This window comes from Pholis gunnellus (assembly GCF_910591455.1).
Source record: "Pholis gunnellus genome assembly, chromosome: 10".
Lineage (NCBI taxonomy): Eukaryota > Metazoa > Chordata > Actinopteri > Perciformes > Pholidae > Pholis > Pholis gunnellus.
The window spans coordinates 1,458,490-1,480,902 of record NC_136537.1 but is presented as its reverse complement, the minus strand read 5'-3'; the positions used below and the strand labels follow the sequence as shown (position 1 = coordinate 1,480,902).

At 42.4% G+C, this 22,413-nt stretch overlaps 1 protein-coding gene across 1 annotated transcript in view; it reads left to right on the top strand.

Moving 5' to 3' along the window:
• Window positions 1-22,172, top strand: part of slc7a11 (solute carrier family 7 member 11) — a gene marked incomplete at its 5' end in the record, with an annotated part of 40,919 nt that extends 18,747 nt beyond the window's left edge. Inside the window, 6 exons of the mRNA XM_079167876.1 lie at window positions 1,010-1,133; window positions 10,961-11,064; window positions 13,993-14,089; window positions 14,525-14,674; window positions 14,886-15,063; window positions 22,055-22,172. Coding sequence (XP_079024002.1) covers window positions 1,010-1,133; window positions 10,961-11,064; window positions 13,993-14,089; window positions 14,525-14,674; window positions 14,886-15,063; window positions 22,055-22,110 — 709 coding nt within the window. The 3' untranslated portion in view covers window positions 22,111-22,172. The remainder of the gene's footprint in view (window positions 1-1,009; window positions 1,134-10,960; window positions 11,065-13,992; window positions 14,090-14,524; window positions 14,675-14,885; window positions 15,064-22,054) is intronic.
• Between the last annotated feature and the right edge of the window lie 241 nt (window positions 22,173-22,413).

Genomic DNA, 22,413 nt, shown 5'->3' with positions numbered 1-22,413 from the left:
TTTAAATTCAGCAGTAGTTGCACAAAGGTTAAATTGCACCATATTAATGGGAACGATTTTGAATGCAGCGATAATCAATATTTTTATACAAACAACAGACTGCATGATTTGTGAAAGGAGTTGCTCATAGTGATGAACTCAAAGAGTTATCTCCAGCTTGGCAGTATTAATTAGATCTAATTTAGCTTGTTGTTTTGATTTTAAGTCTGCAACTCTATTGAATTGGTTCACTCTCATGGTTCTCATCAACCTGGTTTTCCACCAGCAGGTAGCTGTTTTCAGGGAAAACCCGTTGTACACTACCTGCCTAATAGCTAAAAGGAAACGTTTTTGACTTGCTGGTGAACACAGGGAAGCATTTAGGAGCTTAAGAGACCAAAATTCAAACTAAAAAAGACAAATGATTATTTTGTACTGTGAACAAGTCACACAATGAATAAACTAACGTATTGTGTGTGCCTATCTCATCCGGTGGTGCCATATTGTCTACACACACTGTACTAGGTGACATGTATCTTCATTACTTTGAACACACACACTGTAGTTTGTTTCACTCAATCCCACACACACACCATCCTGCTGTAACAAAAACTCACTAGAGCACCGAATGTGAATTAGTCCGCTACTGGAAAAACAAATGCATTTCAATTTCCTCCTTTTTGAGTTTCGTTTTTTAAAAAGTACAGTGGTCATCTGTTTAAAAAATAAAGCTATATTTCGTTCATGTCTTCAGTAGGAACCAATGGGCTTGGGGCTGAGAGTCACAAACAGTGTAGGATAGACCACCATTTGAATAGCAGCTTTTATTTGATAATTTATGTTATATCCTCCTGAAATATGTTAACTGTGCATTGATTTCCTCCAGCAACAGTGTTTTATTTAGATGAATATCATACAGATAAAGAGAAAGTCAGAGGTCATAACAGAGGTGAAACAAATGTGAATGAGATGCATAAGTGAATTACAGCAATTACAGTACTGCTTCTGTTATTATCCCTCATGCCATCAGGACTATGCCATTAGCTATCGGTATCTCCATGGCGATTGTGACTTCCTGTTATGTGCTGACCAATGTGGCATACTACACTGTGATGTCAGCAGACGAGCTCCTGGCCTCAGAAGCTGTTGCTGTGGTAAGTAATACTAATGAGAGGCTTAAAAAATATTGCCCAAAGAAAACACATTATTTTCTGGCTACCTTCTATTTTACCCATTGTAGTATTGTATTTCTATTTACGGGGCACACGACTAAGTTGTTAAACTCCATGATTCCTTTCTGTGTAATCAGAAAAAATGCACCATTTAATAAAAACCCGACTAATGACTTCACTCTAACAGCAATGTCCTAGGACCCCTCAGCATCTCTACAAGCTACTCTAAAGTAATTTATTATGGTCTGTATCTGGGACAGGGACAAGTTGATGTGGTTGACCATACTGTCTCTCTAAGGTTGCCATTGTCTTGAGGTTTTGGGTCATGGGCATAGGAAATGGCAATATGGTGAGCAGAGGGGAGATGTTGGTAATCCAAAATGTGTACAGTTCAGGTTCCTCTACTGGTACAAGGTTAGTTAAAGCCATCTTCAACATTACAAACTCATGAATGGTAAATGGACTGTACTTGTATAGCCTTTTTCTAGTCACCCATTCATACACTGATGGTAGAGGATACTATGCAAGGTACCTTCTGCCTATCATACACCGCATGCACAAATTTGGGGCCGAGCGCCCCCTTTTTTGGGGGCTGTAGAGAAAGTTTAGTATATACCGTCGGAAAAAATGCACTTATCACAAATGAATATAGTAGTGCTGGGCAAGTTAACGCGTTATTATCGCGTTAACGCATTAATTAATTAACGCCGACAATTATTTTATCGCGCATTAACGCTTTTTTTAAATTATTATCAAGCGGACATTTTCAACACAAGAATCGGCCAGCCGGCAGCGAGCGGTGAACAGCTGTTTGTGTGGTGTCTCTTCCTGTTTCCTTCACCTACATTCCCCTGGGTCCCAAGTCCCTCCAGTACAGCTTCATATCACCCTCTATGTACCAACGTACATTTATAACAAATACCACACATATTATGGTAATCAGCATTGCATATGTGTCTGACCAAAATACTAAAAAAAGCAAAAAATAAATTATTGATTTATATTATTTTTTGTTTTGATTTTTTGTTTTGAATATGTATAATAAGCATATAATTTAGTTATTGCTTCTGAGAATTTAACAAACATAAAAAAATATATAAAAAACATGAAGGTTTGCAGTTTTCAAGGTGTATATTTCAAATTGCATCAATTACACACATGAAAATAAAGTTGTGAACACTGGCTGAATATCTATTATCAGAATCATTATAACTGTATTTTAACTGCTACTGTGTAAAGGGAATACTGCTGTTAAAAGTAACCTTATTTGTTTAAAGTGTTTGCAAACCAAATGTTATTCCACTTTTGTTCATATAGCAGTACTTTTAAATTAAAAGCAATACCCTACTTTTGAATTAATTACTGAATTTTGTGCATAACAATGCGATTAATTGCAAAAAAAATCATGCGATTAATCGTGATTAAAAATTGTAACATCACTATATTCTAGTGCTGGGCAACGATTACAATTTTTAATCGCGAATAATCGCATGATTTTTAATGCGCAAAATTCAATAATTAATTCAAAAGTAGTGTATTGCTCACTTTTAATTTAAAAGTACTGCTATATGAACAAAAGTGCAATAACATTTGGTTTGTAAACACTTTAAACAAATAAGGTGCTTTTTAACAGCAGTATTCCCTTTAAACAGTAGCAGTTAAAATACAGTTATGATTCTGATAATAGATATTCAGCTGGTGTTCACAACTTCCTTGAAAACTGCAAACCTATCTACGTCATGTTTTTTCCTTTTTTTATGTTAGATAAATTCTCAGTAGCGATAACTAATTGATATACTTATTATACATATTCCAAACAAAAACAACTTTAAAAACTCTCAAAAAATAATTTAAATTAATCATTTCTTTTTAAGGTTTTTTTGGTATTTTGGTCAGACACATATGCAACGCTGATTACCGTAATATGTGTGGTATTTGTTATAAATGTACGTTGGTACATAGAGGGTGATAAGGAGTTGGACTTAGGACCCAGGGGTATGTAGGTGAAGCAAGGGAACCTGGAGGGGGTCTGTACAGTGGCATTAACCTGCATGAGGAAGTTATGCTAATAAAGAGTTGCAGTTGAGAGCAGTTTGTTCTCACATGCTTATATGTTCATTTAAAAACGCGACAATATGTATTTTAATATTGTCACGTTTGATCCTGTAATGAGACGATCACGCATGTGTGTGTGAGACGGGAGGGACCGACGGTGACGGAGTGAAGGGGGGTTCCAGACCGGACGTGTCACCCGGGGGGGCGGCAGCAGCAGCAGCAGGAAGTAACGACACACAAACACAGCTGTTCACCGCTCGCTGCCCGGTTGTTGTGTTAAAAATGTCTGCTTAATAATAAAAAAAATAAAACTACATTAATGAGCGATAAAATAATTGTCGGTGTTAATTAATGCGTTAACGCGATAATAAAGCGTTAACTTGCCCGGCACTACTAAGTGAATTACCAAATATCAAAATCCATATAGCGCCACCTAGTCAACCCACTCGCCACATTTCTGGCTCTACCGCTGTGGTATTTTATGCAATACGCACACACGATATCTCAAAAGAAAGCAGACACATATACATCAAATCCAGCTACAACAAAGCATCAGCGAGATATGAGCCAAAGAACACCAACAACAGTAGTGTTGTGTCCTTCCGTGTCGAGGCTTCGAAGCGTGTGTCGAGTAATCCAGGAAGATTTTAGTGAAGCGCGTATCGAGGCTTGTGTTGGTGACGTATGTGGTGACGTTCGAAGCCTCACGAACCAGCCGTACCACGTGACCGATTCAGAAAATGGTTTATGGGTTTAGCGTGCTATTCGGTATATAAGGGGCAGCGAAACGCAATGGATCCCCTCTCACATTTTGTGGGACTTTATTGCACATTTGTTTGCAAACTATTCGAGCATCACAAACATCATTCATTCATTTATTCAATTCTAAGCTTCACACACCAAATCCACGGTGTCATTATAATCACTCTACCTGTTTTACATTTATTGTCCACTCGATTGCGCAGTAGAGCAAATGAAGCACCATGAAGCTTTAAATTTGATGTGTGAGAGAGATATAGAGCAAGACCCGCAGCGTTGTAACTAAGTCTGAAAAATAAAACTTCTAAAACTTTGGTCTTAAGTCTCAAGCACGACCTTTCATTATTAAAAACTACTTTAATACTCTGTCGTATTTTTTTAACTAAGCAACCAATCTACTGCCAGTGTACATGAATAGTCATGTAATATTCGTTTTCAGGCATATTAGTATGGACGTATGAACGATGCTTTGTTTTAAAACAAAAATGTAGTGTGGATGTAGCCTGAATCTCCCTCTGAGTAACCCTTTAACTGTGCCACTTACTGTCTTAATAGAACAGTCTCTGAATCAGGTTGTGCACAGTCTCTTAATTACACGATATTGTTGATTGTCATAGTCTTCAACCAATCAGATTTTTAGTTTGACATGTTGGGCGTATTATTTGACATGTCAAGAGTGACCGAGGTAGTCTACAAGTTCGTCAGCATTAACGTGCAGCTCAGCATTAACGTATGGTGTGATTGGTCAGTGGGCTAGCGTCACTGTTGTGAAGCTACATTTTTTTGCGTTTTGCTTGGTGTAGCTTTGTTTTTTTAACACTCAATGGCTGAAGGACGAGAAACGGATTTGGGAGTTACTGGCAACGCCTTTCTGGAAAAGGACATTTCCAGAAAAGTAAGAAAGGGTCGGCCAACCCCACAGCTAGCAGCCCTGACCCAGCCAGGAAAAGGATATGTACGAACGGTATTTCTGGCTAACAGCTTCGGAGAAGCGTTGCACATTTTATAGCTGGGAATGCATTTTATTTGCAATTGAGCGTCTTGGTGTTTGGAGCTACGCTACGCTAACCTGAGGTGGCTAACCAAGGCAGCAACACGACACCATAGCACGACAGGACACTTATAAGCTACGGTGCTTTTGAAAACTTTTGCTGAGACCCGAGTGGATCTACAACTCAACCAACACGTTCGCAAGAGGACCTCTGGCTGGAACTGAACCGCACCGATGTTCTATACAACCCCGTCATTAAACTCTTTGTAATCAAAGAAAGGAGGATGGACTTTGTCTTTAAGTGAACTCAGGCTTTGGTAAGTGAAGTGCTTTTGTGTTTTTACATCTGCACTAGCGTTACTACTGTGTTAATTTGTCTATTGTTGTCACGGGAGTGCAAGAACTAGGACTCAATCGCAAGACCACAAGAGACAGAGTCTGGTAAATCAGATTTTATGATTGCCGGAAGGCAGGCAGATCGACGGTGTGAGTCCCGTGGCTCGACAACGGAGGGCAGGCAGAGCGACGGTGTGAAGTTTCGTTGGAACACAATGGGGGACACGGGGAATTCCCGGACCGGCGGACACCGGAGGACAGGCAGAGCGTCGGTGTGAAGTCCCGTTGGAACACAACGGGGGACACGGGGGATTCCCGGACCGGCGGACACCGGAGGACAGGCAGAGCGTCGGTGTGAAGTCCCGTTGGAACACAACGGGGGGGCATGGAGGATTCCCAGACCGGCGGACACCGGAGGCAGAGACAGAAGACGATACGGGGTCCCTGGTCCAGACTGCAGGACCAGGGTTGATTAAGTGGCAGGGGAAGGATTAATGTGATCAGAGTCTGGTGTGTCAGCCTGCGAGAGGTAATCGGCTGGAGTGTCCGCAGCTGTGCACTAGTCAGGGGTGTGGCCATGGGAGTGACTGGAGTCAGAGGAAAATCCCAGAGCACATGGCACATAACAAAAAACAGGGGAACGACAGAACACATGAGGAGAGGAGATCAGGGGAAACTGAGATAACACTCAACAGGTCCGACAGGGATCCTGACAATTGTGATGTTTTTATGATATGATTAATATTGTTTCCTCTGATGTGAATAATATTTGAATGGCCCATGCTCTTCAGTGTGTGGATGAATGCGTGTTTTAGCGCCGCAGTGTTGCTGGATTGATTTGTCATGCTTTGTTGTCATATCGCCATCGTCATGACTGGTTCTTGTGAGTTTGTTCTTGTCATTGTGTTAATTACATTGATTTTGACTACATGTATTGTCCGTTAATGATGAAGCATCCCGTCATGCGAGTATTCATGTATCTGTTTTCTTTTACAAAGCAAGAGTTATGGTCTGGAGAAATGGGGATTGTGTTGTGATTGCTTTAGCCCTGTTTGAATCAGTAGGGAACAGCTAAATGCTGCGGGGAGAGTTTGTAGCGTGTGTGCTTGTAGCGTGAGTTTGTGCGTGTTGTTTTCCTGCTAAGCTAGTTTAGCATAGCCTCCCAGAATACACGTGCCTCAGCAGAGTACATGTGTATTGTTACACCTCTAGAAACAAATAATAACCATAGCTGTGGCGTCATAATGAAGTTATTAGGAGGTGGTTCAACTGTAGTAGGACTGTACTGGAGGCCCAGTTATAAAATGCATGGCCCACCACTGGGTTCATGACAAATTGTTTGACCATTTTCTTTAATTCTTACCCTGCTTTGTTAGGTATATTTATATTTTGTATTGAAATAGAAGCCAAGCTTAGCTGTACATCTGTGTCATGTACACAACTGCTATTTATAGGTAGGCACTGATGCGACATATCTGTGGAAAGCTAAGATTCTTGTGATTCGATTTAAAGATACAATCACAATAGCAGGTACAATAAATGCCTCTGTCAGACCACCAACCCACAAACAAGCAGTTCCAAAATTGAGGCAACTCACCGATGAATCCTCATAGTATTCCACCCAGGATTCTGCCTGCTGAGGGAATTCTCAAGGTGTCGGTCCTGCGTCCATTTGTTGCTACACAATATCCAACGGACTTACCCGTTTCACAACACAACTTTTAAGCTAAACCACCTGTAAGTCAGAGCTTCTTCTTTGTACGGGGAGCACAAAAGTGCCTCGCCCGGAGTGCTTGAAACCTTTGCTCAATGACCACGCAACACTATTGCAATTGAGCACATACATAATTCTTATAAGTTCAATGCCTCTATATATTTTTTGCATATTTCTACAGTAGGGGGCATTCAAACCCCCACCAGAAAGAAGTTCACATCTAGGTGTGAACTCTTCATCCAAATGCAACGCTGTCCTCCCATTGGCCAAGGCCCACAGACACCCCAGGTGCCCCATGGCTCAGCCCTGTTTCCACAAAACCGTCTTTCTCCCCCACCTCTATGCCAGTCCATACGATTCAGTTCGCAAGTAAAGAGGCAAACACAACGTTGGACAAGCCGCCAAAATAAAAAATGGTTTAATATTTTGTCAACCTCTTGTAGAGTGTACACATGTAGTACAAATCACTTTTGAGAACGAATTAAATGATATTTTAAAATATTTCAAAAACGTACATGACAAGATAAGATAGACTTTATTGTCCCGAAGGAAATTTGTCTTGGAAACATACATACAGTGCCTGCTGTTAAAACAATACAAGTAACATATTGCATACATACATTACATACACAGACTGTCGGCAGTCCACATACCCGCACACACAGTACCTACTGTACATGCAAAAAGACTACCACCAGCCAAAAAAATACATTTCACACCTGTACAACACACCTGTAGTGTATAGTTAAAATAATTAAAATACAAAAATGAATTTAAGGAAAGAAATCTGTGTTACAGGGGTTAAGCTCTGGCTAGCTTGCCATTTAGGGCTTTGATGGACAAGGGGACAAAGGAGTTCTTAAAGCGGTTGAGCTGCACTTGGGGACTCTGAAGCGTCTGCCTGAGGGAAGAAGCTGATATTCAGGGTGGAGGACATGAGTGGGGTCTGAGATGATCTTCTGGGCCTGTCTGATGATAGTTTTATCAAAGACAGCCTGTAGTGTGGGATGCTGTCTGACTCCCATGATTTTCATGGCTCTTTGTGTTAGCCGGGTGATCTGGGCTTTCAGCTTTACACTGAGGTTGCCAAACCAGGCTGAGAGGCCAAACAGCAGGACGCTCTCAACTATGGCGTGGTAGAAGAGAAGCAAGACCTTCTGGTTGACACCAAAGACCCTCAGCCTACGAAGTAAGTGTAGCCGCTGTTGGACCCTAGTGCAGACATTTACTACCTGAACACTCCATGTCAGTTTATTGTCAATATGTATGCCCAGGTATCTGTAGGAGTCAACCTGTGCTATGTTCTGGTCATGGATAACCACTGGTGAGTGGTCTCCAGTGTATTTGGGGTCGAATACCATCTCCTCTGTTTTCCTAACATTGAGGATGAGGAAGTGTTTGTCGCACCACTGGACAAAGTTCTGAATCTCATGTTTGTATACAGCCGCATCCGATGTGTCAGACATGAGACCCAGGATGGCTGTATCATCAGAAAACTTGATCATGTAATTGTTAGCAGTGCTGCATATGCATTCATTAGTGTACAGGGTGAACAGGACTGGTGAACTGACGCACCCCTGGGGGGCGCCGGTGTTGATGGTCAAGTGTTCAGACAACGTCCTGTTCACCCTGACCTGCTGGGTACGGTTGGTGAGGAATGAGTGGTACCACTTAATAGTGAAGGGGTTGACATTCATCAGCTGCAGTTTATTAAGGAGAACATGGGGCTGTAGGGTGTTAAATGCTGAACTGAAGTCTACAAACAACAGTCTAGCATAGGCCCTCGGATTCTCGAGGTGTTTGGTCACTAGATGCACTATACTGTTGGTTGCATCATCAGTGCCGAATGACAAAGAGATTCTGATCAAATGGACCATGTAACCTATTTTAATCACTCAAAAACATATATATACACAAAGTACTTCAAGGTACTACAAGTACTACCACAATTTCACCTATTTCTCGCCAGGAGAAGGGGAGCAATGTTCACCGTTATCGATCCCAGCCGCGATCTACGGCACTTTCACACACACACTTCATATCCAGGAGCACTAGGAGAACAAACTGCATCGAACTATCGCCTCCAAATTATTCTACTTTAAACCATTATAAAGTTACTATTGATCTGCCACAGATATCAACTCAGCCCATCATCATAAACATTGAAACGCTCCGTACCTTTTAGATGTTTCCTGGATGAAAATCGAAGAGAGAAAAAAATTAATCCGTGCGGCCATTTCGCAGCCGTCTCTCTGCTCGTGCTGTGGAAAAAACTGAGTCTCTGACGAGCTTCTATGACGAATGAGTATTAATTTCAGTTTGGGCCAATGGGTTTGACCCATGGGGGCGGATCACAGTTTTTGATTATTTTATTGGCTTAAAATTCTGTAAACAACTCAAAGAATGAATGACTACACTTCCCAGACTCTGCCGGGTTCAAATCTGTGGGAATTGCGCAAATCGGCCAATCACAGGCTGTGTTAGGTTCAAATACATCACGTAAAACTGAAATTCTGACGACAATTAGCCATATTTTACAAGTTTTCATATGGCCCAGGCTCTCAAAATGATGCCAAACTTCTGTATTAGATAGATTGAACACTATTAGTGATAAAAGAAGTGAAATATATAGATATATAGTATTTAAAAGTACAATAAGACAGCGATAATGTGCGCCTTCCAAAATCAGAATTGACGTTGGCTGACCTCAGCTGACCTGTACACCGGCATTGATTTCTCAGGCATACTTCACTCTATCAAAGCCAATTTATTTTTTTAAAAGGACTGCTGACATGTTGTGATATGATTTGGGAGAGTTTAGGCCTGCGTTTGCATCATTTAAAATCAATAAAAGTACTTTTTAGGCACAAAAAAAAACCAACCTGAAAATGTTCAATTTGAGCTGTGTGTAACATTCGTTTCAGCATTTACCAGTAACATATACAATGATATGTACACATATTAACAAAGCTCACATTTATTTGTGTTATTTTGCCATTTAAATTATTCAAATAGACCTTGTAGTTAGAGATTTACACTCTCTAGAGTTTGAGTATGACATTTTCGAGCAGAGGTCTCAAAATAGGCCTAGGGTTTAAGAGGTTTACAATTACTGCCAGCAGCCCTGTCAACTGCTCTTATTTCATCTGACCAACTACAGTTAAAAAAATAAGGCAAACTACAATTCACTAAACTGATACTTGAAGACTTTGATACATTCACAGTGGAACCCTGCTTCCCTTTTAAAACAATATCTAACATTTTGCAGAATAGGCTACACCTGTTCTTTCCAAAAGTGTCAGTGCATTGTTCAGAGCTGGAGTCAGGACACGGGACGCTGGAATGAGAAAAGTCACATATTCCTAACAAAATATTAAAATGTCATTTTGTGGGGGTTTTCGTAACTGTTTCTTGACAAACAAGCTACTAGCAAGTCTAAACGAACAGCAAGCTGCTTGGGATAATGCTACCAAGCATGGAATGCTGAATGAGACAAAATGAAGGAAAGCAATGTTGTGGGTGACCAGAGGTACGTCTTGCCTCCTCATTTGTATTGTTGCCATCTGGGTGGTGGTATTTTCCCCCTCTATTCATAAATACAGTTATTACATTGTTAAACAGGTAATGCACTAGCTCTTTAGAGGATGTCTATCTATCTATCCATCCATCCATCCATCCATCCATCCAAGTTATATTTCTATATTTTTTTTTTCTATATTTTTAAGTGTTGAAGTTCTCCTTTAATAAGAACAAAGTGTCATTAACACTTTCTTTACTTGGAAAAGGAGGCCTTGAAGTGACAAAAACAATGAAGGCAGAGTTTTTCAAATGAATGAATAATATACCACAAGTTTGTGGGAAGATACACTGCTGATATATGTTGGTGGCTTATTACGTCCTTGAAGCAACAAATATTCTTGCTCTCTTTGCTCCCTCTCTGTCTGTACCCGTCAGACTTTTGCAGAGAAGCTGATGGGGAAGTTCTCGATAGCGGTGCCGATTTTTGTGGCCTTGTCCTGCTTCGGATCCATGAATGGCGGCCTCTTCGCCTTATCAAGGTAAAGATGCTTCCTCTCTGCTGTCTCACATATATGTATTACCAACGACAACACACAACATATTTATTTTAAATTCAGGAAAGTGCCATATAGCACTGATGTTTTGTTCAGTTGTAGAAAGCTATAGAAAGAATAATGACTGGTGTCATGGTGGTTAGTATACTGTAAACTCCCAAACAAAAGTTGGTATTCAAATAATGGCTGAGTCTTAAACAAGAGTTGAGTGTGAGGCCTGAAGGAAAAGATGAAGTAAATCACTAGTAAACACCGGGTACAAATCATTGAACGGGTGAAATGATCTGCATTCTATTAGTTCGCATTGTAAATTGAGTAAATTATACATTTCCACGGACAGCACTACTTCCATCAGTCAAGGAAAATTAACACTTGCTGCAGATTTTTCATTTTAAAAGTCTACCAGGAATTGGAGGGATTTTTTATTTGAGACACAGGAAGGCTGTAAATGGTAAATATCTGTTCAGGAAGTGTTGAGTTTCATAAACAATAACTTTTGAAAGACCCCAAAATAGCAAATTGGAAGAGAAACAGGGAAGCTTCTTACAAAAGTGTAATGAAATACATATCTACAGATCTCCCACCAGAGAGAACGCTGTTTCTTCTCCATGTGAAACGAGGAGTCAACGTTGATAAGTCACCTAATTTGCTTGCTTCAGTAACGGCACATCGTTTTTATTTTTTATTTTAACCCAAACACATTCGTTTCCGAAACTTAACTAAGTAGTTTTGTTGCCTGTATTGGTTGTTTCCTGTTTATTTTTTAAAGACTGTATGCATGTAACGAGTGGAAATTGACACGTGAGGCTGGCTTTCGTAGAAATAGCCATGGAAAATGAGGAGTTACTTTTCATAGGGTACTATACAAACCGTTTAAGTTGTCTTAATGCTTCAAATACAAGGTTTTGCAGCTGAGAGCAATATGCCTCCCTTTGCTTCTGATTGCAACTATCCATATGACAAAGTATAAATGCACATGATGCCGATGGGCCACGACGGTCAGCATAGACTTTCAGACAGGAAGGTGATGAGCCGCTGGGCCTGGTGCTTCCCTGTTCGTCTGAGCTGACACACATCTTCTTCACAGTGCAATTGGGGGTCAGTGGGTGGGGGTGAGTGGGGTGAAGGTTGTTGATTGATGTCAGAGTCAGAGCGGGTGAAGGGTGTGAATGCAGTAAAACACATTCAGCTCGTCAGCCAGTTGATAATCAGTGTATGTGTAATATATACAGTAGCGGGCCGTCAGGGCCTGCAAAGCCTTCTCTGCTGGCCTAAACAGAATCACAAAGTTATAGCTATTTTATAATTTAATATTTTTTCTTAAATACATTTAATTTTTTCTTAAATGTATTATAATTTATAAAATTATTTTTCCCATTATCTTATTTTCTCATTGCACAGCTACTGTGTTCCTCAGTTGCTCTGCTTCCAGTGCAGCTTGTTTTAAGTAGAGCTTTTATCCAATCAGATTTCACCTCTGTGTCTCTAGGTAAGAAGAGAGGCCCGAGGCCTGCAGACTCACCCAGTGCTTCCATGTGCAGTTTAAGTTGAATGGGGACGATATTGTTGATTGACATATTCTTCAACCAATCAGATCTTTAGTTTGGGATTCATGGACGCACCAGAGCGGTTTGCAGGCCTACAGTGACGTCAGCATTACTGCAGCTCAGAGTCCAGTTGCCTCTCTGCCTCAAGGTGCAGAGTGTGCTGTGATTGGTCAGTGGGCGGGCACGTGACTATGTGCCCGCGAAACATAATGCTTGCTAGCAGAGCTTTGGTTGTAGCAGACAGAGTTCAAGTGGAAATATTTGAAAGACATTTTACCTAGCTTTGTTTTTTTAATATGAAATGGCGGAAGGAGGAGAAACGGATTTAGTGGCGGAGTTACTGGGAACGCTTTTCTCAAGAAGGATATTTCTGAACAAACTGGACAGTAAGAAATGACCCCACAGCTAGCAGCCCTGACCCAGCCAGGAAAAGGATTTGTATGCAGCGTCGGAGAAGCGCTGCACATGTTATGGCTGTGAATGTGTTTCATTTTAACTGAGCGTCGGTACTTTTGGAGAGACTCGAGTGGATCTACAACTCAACGACCACGTTCGCAGGGAATCAGCTCCACAACCGCGGCCCGCCCTTCGCCGGTCCACGGCCGAAGACGACCACCGAACAGCTGCGGAAGACGGACAACCGACCTGCCGCGGAAGACGGACAACCGACCTGCCGCGGAAGACGGACAACCGACCGGCAGCGGAAGACGGACAACCGACCGGCAGCAGAAGACCGACGACGACCCGGCGAAATACAACTGTGGAGGCTCGACTGGCGTCGATGAATCGAGAAGGACTTCTTACTGGAACTGATGTACTGGGATTAAACTCTTTGTCAACAAAGAAAGGAGGATAGACAGCATTTGGTAAGTGAACTTCGTTTGTTTACCTCTACTGTTCATTTGTCTATCGTGGCGTTTTTATGAATAATATTTGAATGGCCCATGCTCGTGTGGTGGAATGCGTGGATCCGCTGCAGGTCTGCTGGATTGATTTGTCATGCTTTGTTGTCATACGAATATATTCATTGTGTTACATTGATTTGGACTGTATTGTCCGGAAATGACGCAGCGTCCCGTCATGCTCGTATTCATGTATCTGCACTCTGCATTTCGTGTTTTGTATGCTAGGCGTTGAACTTCATGTAACATTTTATTTCATTTGTCAAATGTTGCAGTTTTATGTGAATATGCGGCTTGTACACGAAACAAATAATAACCCGTAGCTGTGACGTCATAATGAGGTTATTAGAAGTGTCGAACAGCACTGAAGGCCCAGGTATAAAATCCACGGCCTGCCACTGAATATATATATATATATATATATATATATGTATATTTGTAACGTGTGTTTTTGTGTTCACTAGAATGTTTTTTGTAGCATCCCGAGAAGGACAGCTCCCTGAGGTTTTGTCTATGATCCATGTCCACAGGCACACTCCACTGGCTGCTGTCCTCATACTGGTCAGTTTACTACAATTTGAACAATAATGACAAAAATCAATAACTGTTCATTAGAAAAAAACTGACAACACTAAATATTACTCATACCCACATTTGAAATAACAACTATTGATAACAGTAATTGCAAATATCATTTAACAACAATCTACAAGGACATTAATACTAATGTTGAAACAAATAATACGTACCATATTATATGTTAATTATTGCCAGTGGTAACATATCATGAAGCATAATGTTGTTGTTGTGGTTACGTGCATATACCTTGCATGCTGGCATATGTTAAACAAGTGACCTATGTTTGAGGTGTCCTGATAGTAGATTTTAATGGACAACTGACCGTGGCAGAAATAGGACTGTCTACACAAGCCATTGGTTCTCCCACGTTGGATACAAATCTTTTAACTTCTTAAATGTGTGTGTGTGTGTGGTCAGTACCCTATGACCATACTCCAGGTGTTTGTGGGAGACATCTACAGCCTGTTGAACTTCATGAGCTTCCTGCGGTGGCTGTTCATCGGTGTGGTGGTGTTGGGCCTAATCTACCTCCGATATACAAAACCTGGCCTCCCCCGCCCCTTTAAGGTAAGTGTTTCCACACTTGTCCACATATGTAGCTGTACTATCTGAATCTGTGCCACAATATTGGTGAAATAAAGTTCACTCATTTTGTTCTTGTAGCTGTTTCATTTTGCTGAGAAAATCTTAAGTGATGTTTAAAAGTAACTTGTGTGTATCTGCTTGCAGACAGTATATGGATAATAATAACAGGCGTCACTTCTGACTTCTGATCCAGGTCCCGCTCTTCATCCCAGTGGTGTTCTGCCTCACATGTTTCTTCATGGTCTTTCTGTCTCTGTACTCTGACCCGGTCAACACAGGGATTGGATTTGCCATTTCCCTCACTGGCATCCCTGCCTACTACATCTTCATTTACTTCAACCACAGACCAAAGTGGCTTCAGAGGGCTTTAGGTAAGTCGTTGATTATACAATGGAACATCACATTCAGCACCACATGACTGGAATAGATGAATCTGTTTTGGGATGGTCATGCTGAACCTTTATGTCATCTAGCACAGAGTTAAAGGATCACTCCACTCATTTGTCACATGAAAGTCAGTTTATTTGTCACCACACAGCTGTAGAATGTCGTCTGTGGTGTAAAGTCTGACAAAATAGTTCAAATATTTGATAGAATCGCCACCTTAACGTGGTGGAGGAGTTTGAGTGGCTCAGTGATCCTGGGAGCTATGTTGTCCGGGGCAGTAGCCCCTGGTAGGGTCTTCCAAGGCAAACAGGTCTCAGGGGAGAGCCCAGACTAAGAGCGGTTCAATACAACCCCGATGATAAGCAGCCCACGGACTTCAGCCACCTCGCCCGGACCAGGGAAACCGGGGCACCCTCCCGGAGCCAGACCCAGGAGGGGAGCTTGTCGGCAAGCGTCTGGTGGCTGGGGGCCCGGTCGGGCTCAGCCCGAAGAAACAACATGGAGCAGTCACCCTGTGGACCCACCACCCGCAGGGACAAGCATCGGGGTCGGGTGCAATGCAGACCGGGCGGTGGGTCAGGCCGGAGGCCTGGGCGAGCCGATCGCCGGCAGCATAGACTAGCTCTAGGGACGTGGAACGTCACCTCGTTAGTGGGGAAAGAGCCGGAGCTGGTGCAGGAGGTGGAGCGATACCAGCTAGATATAGTTGGACTCACCTCTATACACAGTACGGGCTCTGGAACCAAGCTCCTGGAGAAGGGTTGGACTTTGTCCTTTTCCGGAGTTGCCCAAGGTGAGAGGCGCCAGGCGGGAGAGTGGATACTCACGAGCCCCCGGCTGACCGCCGCTGTGTTGGAGTTCTCCCCGGAGAATGAGAGGGTCGCCTCCATGCGCCTACGGGTTGCGGGGAGCAAGGCTCTGACTGTGGTTTGTGCTTATGCACCAAACACGCTGACACGCCTCTTCAGTGTCGCATGGGGGTCGGGATCAGTGCCCATTGACTGGCAGACCGGGGTGGTGGTTCCCATTTTCAAAAAGGGGGACCGGAGAATGTGCTCGAATTATCGGGGTATCACACTACTCAGCCTCCCGGGGAAAGCTTATGCCAGGGTGCTGGAAAGGAGGCTCCGACCGTTTGTCAAACCTCGGATTCAAGAGGAGCAGTGCGGATTCCGTCCCGGCCGTGGAACAGTGGACCAGCTCTTTACCCTCGCAAGACTACTGGAGGGGTTCTGGGAGTTTTGCCCAACTAGTCTACATGTGTTTTGTGGACTTGGAGAAGGCTTTCGACCGGGTCCCTCGGGGGTTCTTGTGGGGGGTGCTGCGGGAGTATGGGGTGCCGGACCCGTTACAACGGGCGATCCGGTCTCTGTACGACTGCAGTAGGAGCTGTGTCCGCATTCTCGGCAATAAGTCAGACACGTTCCCGGTGGGTGTTGACCTCCGCCAGGGCTGCCCTTTGTCACCGGTCCTGTTCGTGACTTTCATGGACAGGATATCTAGGCGCAGCCAGGGTGGGTGAAGAACGTCAGGTTCGGGGGTCTCGGGATCACCTCTCTGCTGTTTGCAGATGATGTGGTCCTGTTGGCCTCTTCGGATCGTGACCTCCAGCATTCACTGGGGCGGTTTGCAGAGTGTGATGCGGCGGGGATGAGAGTTAGCACCTCCAAATCTGAGGCCATGGTGCTCTGCCAGAAACCAGTGGATTGCTCCCTCCAGGTGGGGACGGAGTGCCTACCTCAAGCGAAGGAGTTTAAGTATCTCGGGGTCTTGTTCGCGGATCGGTGCGGCTGCAGCAGTAAAGCAGGCGCTGCACCGGACAGTCTTGGTGAAGAGAGAGCTGAGCCGGAAGGCAAAGCACTCAATTTACTGGTCGGTCTACGTTCCTACCCTCACCAATGGTCACGGACTATGGGTCGTGACCGAAAGGACAAGGTCGCGGGTACAAGTGGCCGAAATGAGTTTCCTCCGTAGGGTGGCCGGACTCAGCCTTAGAGATAGGGTAAGGAGCTCGGACATCAGGAGGGAACTTGGAGTCGAGCCGCTACTCCTTCGCGTCGAAAGGAGTCAGCTGATGTGGTTCGGGCATCTAATTAGGATGCCTCCTGGACGCCTCCCACTGGAGGTTTCCCGGGCACTGGGAGGAGACCCCGGGGAAGACCCAGAACACGCTGGAAGGGTTATATCTCCCAGCTGGAGTATGAGCTGGAAAATGTTGCGGGCGAGAGGGAAGTCTGCGTCAGCCTGCTTGGCCTGCTGCCACCGCACCCCAACCCCGGAGGAAAATGGATGGATGGATGGATTTGATAGATAGAAAATTGTGTTTTAAACCATGCCGTGTTCACACCAAACGTGGCGCAAATTATTTGTGCGAGTACATTACTTACAAAGTCTATGCACAGGCGCGATGAGACTGGAGTGACGCAAGTTTGCGATGCCCCGGCATGATGCCCCAAACGCGTGAGTTGAAATTTTTCAACTTTGGCGAAAAAATGGCGTGACGCTGCGACGTGATAGCCTATCAGCATTGAGATGTTTCTCCTGTCATTACTGACGTCCTGCCATTGTTGAATCAGGAAACAAACACTGTAGCCGTCTGTGTTCACCCAGAGCTCTACGATACCTCATATCAATAGAGACCGAACCAAACTGTGTATAAATGTGTGTAAACCATATGGTACAAACAATGAAAAAGACACTGCCGCATTTACGTCTATATGACGTTATTGTGAGTGTTGATGGAGCTGCTACAATGTTAGCATAGCCCAGCACCGATCGATCCGAGCTCTATTGAGAAAACAAGTATTTTACTTTTCCGTCGCATGATGCCATGGCCAAAACATACATTTTTCAAATTGACTCATGTCAGGAAAAAGACAACACCATTAGATACTGAGCGAGGACCATTTGGGGTTCCAGCGAGACAGTTTATCAAAGAGTGTCATAGAATGCACTTTTCAGAAACGAATATAATAAATGCTACACACATGCTATATACCAGATTAAACAGCAACATCTGGGCAATACTACCATGTAAGTCATTTTTTACACACTCCAAACACAATTATACACAATATATCACGTATTTGTCGCCACGAGTCAGCGAGCTATGCACTCCGCTTCGATTTTCCTTCACAAATCTAATGGCTACACGGCTGAGCAATATATCGCAGAGCATGAGAATTCAAGTCCAGAGATATCTTCAGAATTTCTCTCCGTGAAATCAGTACAGAGCTGTGAGCAAACAAACGCCATAACAACAAACCGCTTCACCGAAAAAAATTCCAAGCAGGACCTTACCTTTACGTTGAATCACGAAAAGACCGGCATAATTCCCCGTTTGCCTGCTAAACACTGCTCCTACGTATGTCCTGTGTCTCTCTCCTCTGTTTCCTGGTGAAAGGGGGGTCAACCTAACTTGTGGGACCCGGGGGGAGGGGGTCAGACTTTTGGCGAATGGAATTTTAGGCACGGGGGTGGAAGGCGTTTTTACGATTTTTACTGGCTAAAGACTGTCAATCAACACCAGGCTTTCACTACCGCATTTGTAAGACTCTGACGAGTCTAAAATGGTGTCATTTTCTAATTGACCAATCATAAGGCTGGCTGAGCTTCCAACACACACATGAAGACTGGAGCTCAGACGAGAATCATCCATGGTTTACAGCCTTAGAGAGGATTCTGGCTCTCAAAATGATGCAAAACTGCTGTATTAGGTTAGATTGAATACTATTAGTGATAAAACAAGTGAAATATATAGTTATATAGTATATAAAATTAGAATAGAACAGCTGCAACAGCTGGTTCCAAATGAGAATTTGGCTTGACCTCGCGTGACCCTTTGTACTGAAAACTCTATAACTTTGGCCTGCTTCACTTTATCAAAGCCACATTTTTTTTTAGACTACTGACATGACTACTGCTATGATTTGGGAGAGTTTTTAGGCTAGCCAGGGCCTCAGTTCAAGAACAAAATAACAATAAAAGTGCTTTTTTTTCAGGCGAACCTGAAAATGTTCAATTTGAGCTGTGTGCCATCTTCATTTAGTATTAACCAGTAACATATACCCTGATATTTACACATCTGATCAAATCTCACAAGTGTTTGTTATTATAACAACATTATTAAAATAGACCTTGTATTTACAGAACTACAGTCTTTTTCGTATGGGTATGCAATTTTTGAGCAGAGGCCTAAAAATAGGGCTAGGTTTTATTAGGCTAAATCAGGGCAGCTCGGAGGAGTAGTGGTCAGCAAGTTTGCCTCACATTAAGAGGCGTCCGGGTTCTATGGGGAGTTTGCATGTTGTCCCTGTGTCAGCTTCAGTTTTCTCCTGGTTTTCCAGTTTCTTTCCTCAGTCCAAAGTCATGCAGGTTAGGTTCAATGTTTACTTTGTATTGCCCATATGTGTGAATGTGAGCATGAATAGTTGTCTGTCTATATGAGTCAGCTCTGTCATAGCCTGGCAACTTGTCCAGTGTGTGCCCTGCCTTCACCCTATGTCTATTGTGATCGTCTTCAGCTCCCCCCGCGACCTTAAAAGGGTGAGCGGTTAAAGATAATGGATGGACGTCTGTTAATTAATTAATAAGTGGATCATTTTTTGGGAGGTAACTCAACTTCCCAGTACAGACACTTAGCCCTTATTTAAAACATTAGGTCCTAAAAGTTGTAAAATGCACGAATGCCAGAATCCATAGTTACTTTCCTTCCTCCGTTACGCTGTGAATGAGACCGAGACCGAGGCTGGACCAAGGGATGGGAGGTAGGGTTAAGGAAACGCTAGTGTGATTGCTCTATGGGCCAATGGATGTGGAAGATGGCCAGAGGAGCTTTACTCATAAGTCAAACTTGTTTGCTTCATGCACCAATGAGCAGCTTTCATGGAAATGAACAGGGCCCCACTTCCAATGCTGTATCAAGTTCCCTTTATACATCCATGGTTGCAAAGCCTGGTCCACACGTGTTCAGGTAGGCAAGTCATAATTGTGAAAAGTTTATATCTGGAAACGTTATAGAATCCTCAATGTGGAATATTTGAACTCTAGTTTGAGTCTTAAAAACATTGACAAATATGCTTGTGCAAATTTTCAGTGGGCTTGTGAGTGGAGAAGAGTATTAACCATAGGAAAGGCACGGCAAGGCAAGTTTATTTATATCGTTCATTTCAGCAAATTCAAAGCGTTTTAAATAGAAAAAAGGACAAAAGACAAAGTATAAAAGAAACACATTATAAAAGGACATTATACATTGAAAAACAGTAATTTAGGAGACAATATAAGAAAATAATAAAAACAAGCGAAGATAGAATAAGACAGCTATAAAATACAAGAATACGGTAGAAGTGATTTTGAAATCAATTCTTGTGAAAGAGAGGCGTAAAGACCTCAGAACTGGAGTGATTTGATCCAATTTCTGGGTCTTAGTGAGGACTCAAGCATTAGTGTTCTGAATCAGCTGCAGCTGTCTAATCAATTGTTTAGGTAAAGCTGTGATGACACAGGTGCAATAGTCGAGTCTGCTGAAGATTTTCCAAATCCTGCTGAGACATAAATCCTTTAATCCTTGATGTATTTTTAAGATGACGGTAGACTGACTTTGTACTTGGCTGTTGAAATTCAGGTCTATATTCATGACTACATCAAGACTTCTGGCTTGGTTTGTGGTTTTTAACATGGCCAAAAAACCTAAGCACTGACTTTTTTCTTCTTGGATCCAAAAACACCAAATTCTGGAACATCCAATTTCTAGAACATCCAAAAGTTGATTTGTTCAATGCATTTACCCTGTGCTTGTATTGGACCATAGCACACTGGCAATATGGTTATGTTCATTGTGTGGAATCTACATAATTATGGCAACTTGTTTTGTTGTTTTCCATAATCTGAGTCAGTGGAAGCATATAGATGTAAAACAGAAGAGGCCTCAGAATGGAGCCTTGGGGATCTCTGCATGTCCTATTTGTCCGCTCAGATATGTTACCTGTATTATTTATAGACACACTCTGTCCTTAACGTAGGAGTCAAACCACTTTAGTACTGTGCCAGAAAGTCCCACTCAGTGTTCCAGTTATTCTGGTAATTGATTGTGGTCAGCTGTGTCAAATGCTTCATTGACATTCAACAAAACTCCGGCTGAGACTCTGCCACCATTTGTGTTTGAGTGGATGTCATTGAAGACCTTTACAAGAACAGTCTCACGGCTGTGGTGTGGCTGATTGGAAGACATCAAAATAGTAGTTTAGTGCCAACAATTTGGCATTTCAATTATTCCACTTGTAAACGGGAGGTTACTACAGTGTGTAGAGTGTTCTACATAGAGTCGAATAGAGGGCGCAGCCTGAGTAAGAAGGAAAATATAATTTACATTACAATGTAAAAGTATGACATGAATAAAAAATAAGGAAACCTTTTCAAAAAAGGAAACTTTTTTTTCTCTTTCCTTAATATATTTGTAATCTTAGTATTTAGTTATTATCTTAAAATGCCTGATGCTCTGGACAACCATCTTATGTGCCTTTGATATCCTTCTAGACATTGGGAGTAATTTGAAAAATGATTAAAGATATTGCTGGGAATCTCTTGATTGCATATTTTTACTGACTAATGGCCAGTTATGATCGGTGGCCAGTCAATGGAGGAATCCCAATGAAAAACTACACAAAAATTGTAAAAATTATACTTTTGTTATCTTCCAAATGTTCCAATGAGAAGGCATTTCAATAAAAAAAGAAAATGCTTTACTAATGTGTGTTTGAGGTGCGTCAAACCCTCAGGTAGCAACAAAGCATGTTGATTTTGCATTGCGAATATGTAACAATATTACTAATGTAATTGCTAGTAGTATCTAATTCCCAAATTGTTACAACCTCTTTGTGAATTTAAAACACCACTCAGTTTTTTCCACCACACTATTATGTGTCACCATATAACATGAGAGATGACGTAATTGTTTGGTTTTCTTTGTGTCCCCAGATTCCTTCAACAGGACCTTGCAGATCATCCTGGTTGTCATCCCTGCTGAGCAGTAACAGTTCAGATCATCACCCCTTTGGTCTCCTCTAATCACACATACATGTATATACTGAGCTGATCTCCATCTCAGAGAAAAACTGGTGTGCTCATTTAGTACAAAGATAAAATCATGAATGTCTCTGCTGAATGTGAGGGAGTTAACATAATGTGTTTTAATGAAGAATAAAGATTTTTGTAAAATTCCCTTTGTATCTGCATGACATTGTGTTTGTGAGTATTGCGATTGTTTATGTCACAGTAAAAGCCATCTGATCAACTTTTTCTACTCACCAACCCACAACAACAGAGCAAGTCCCTGC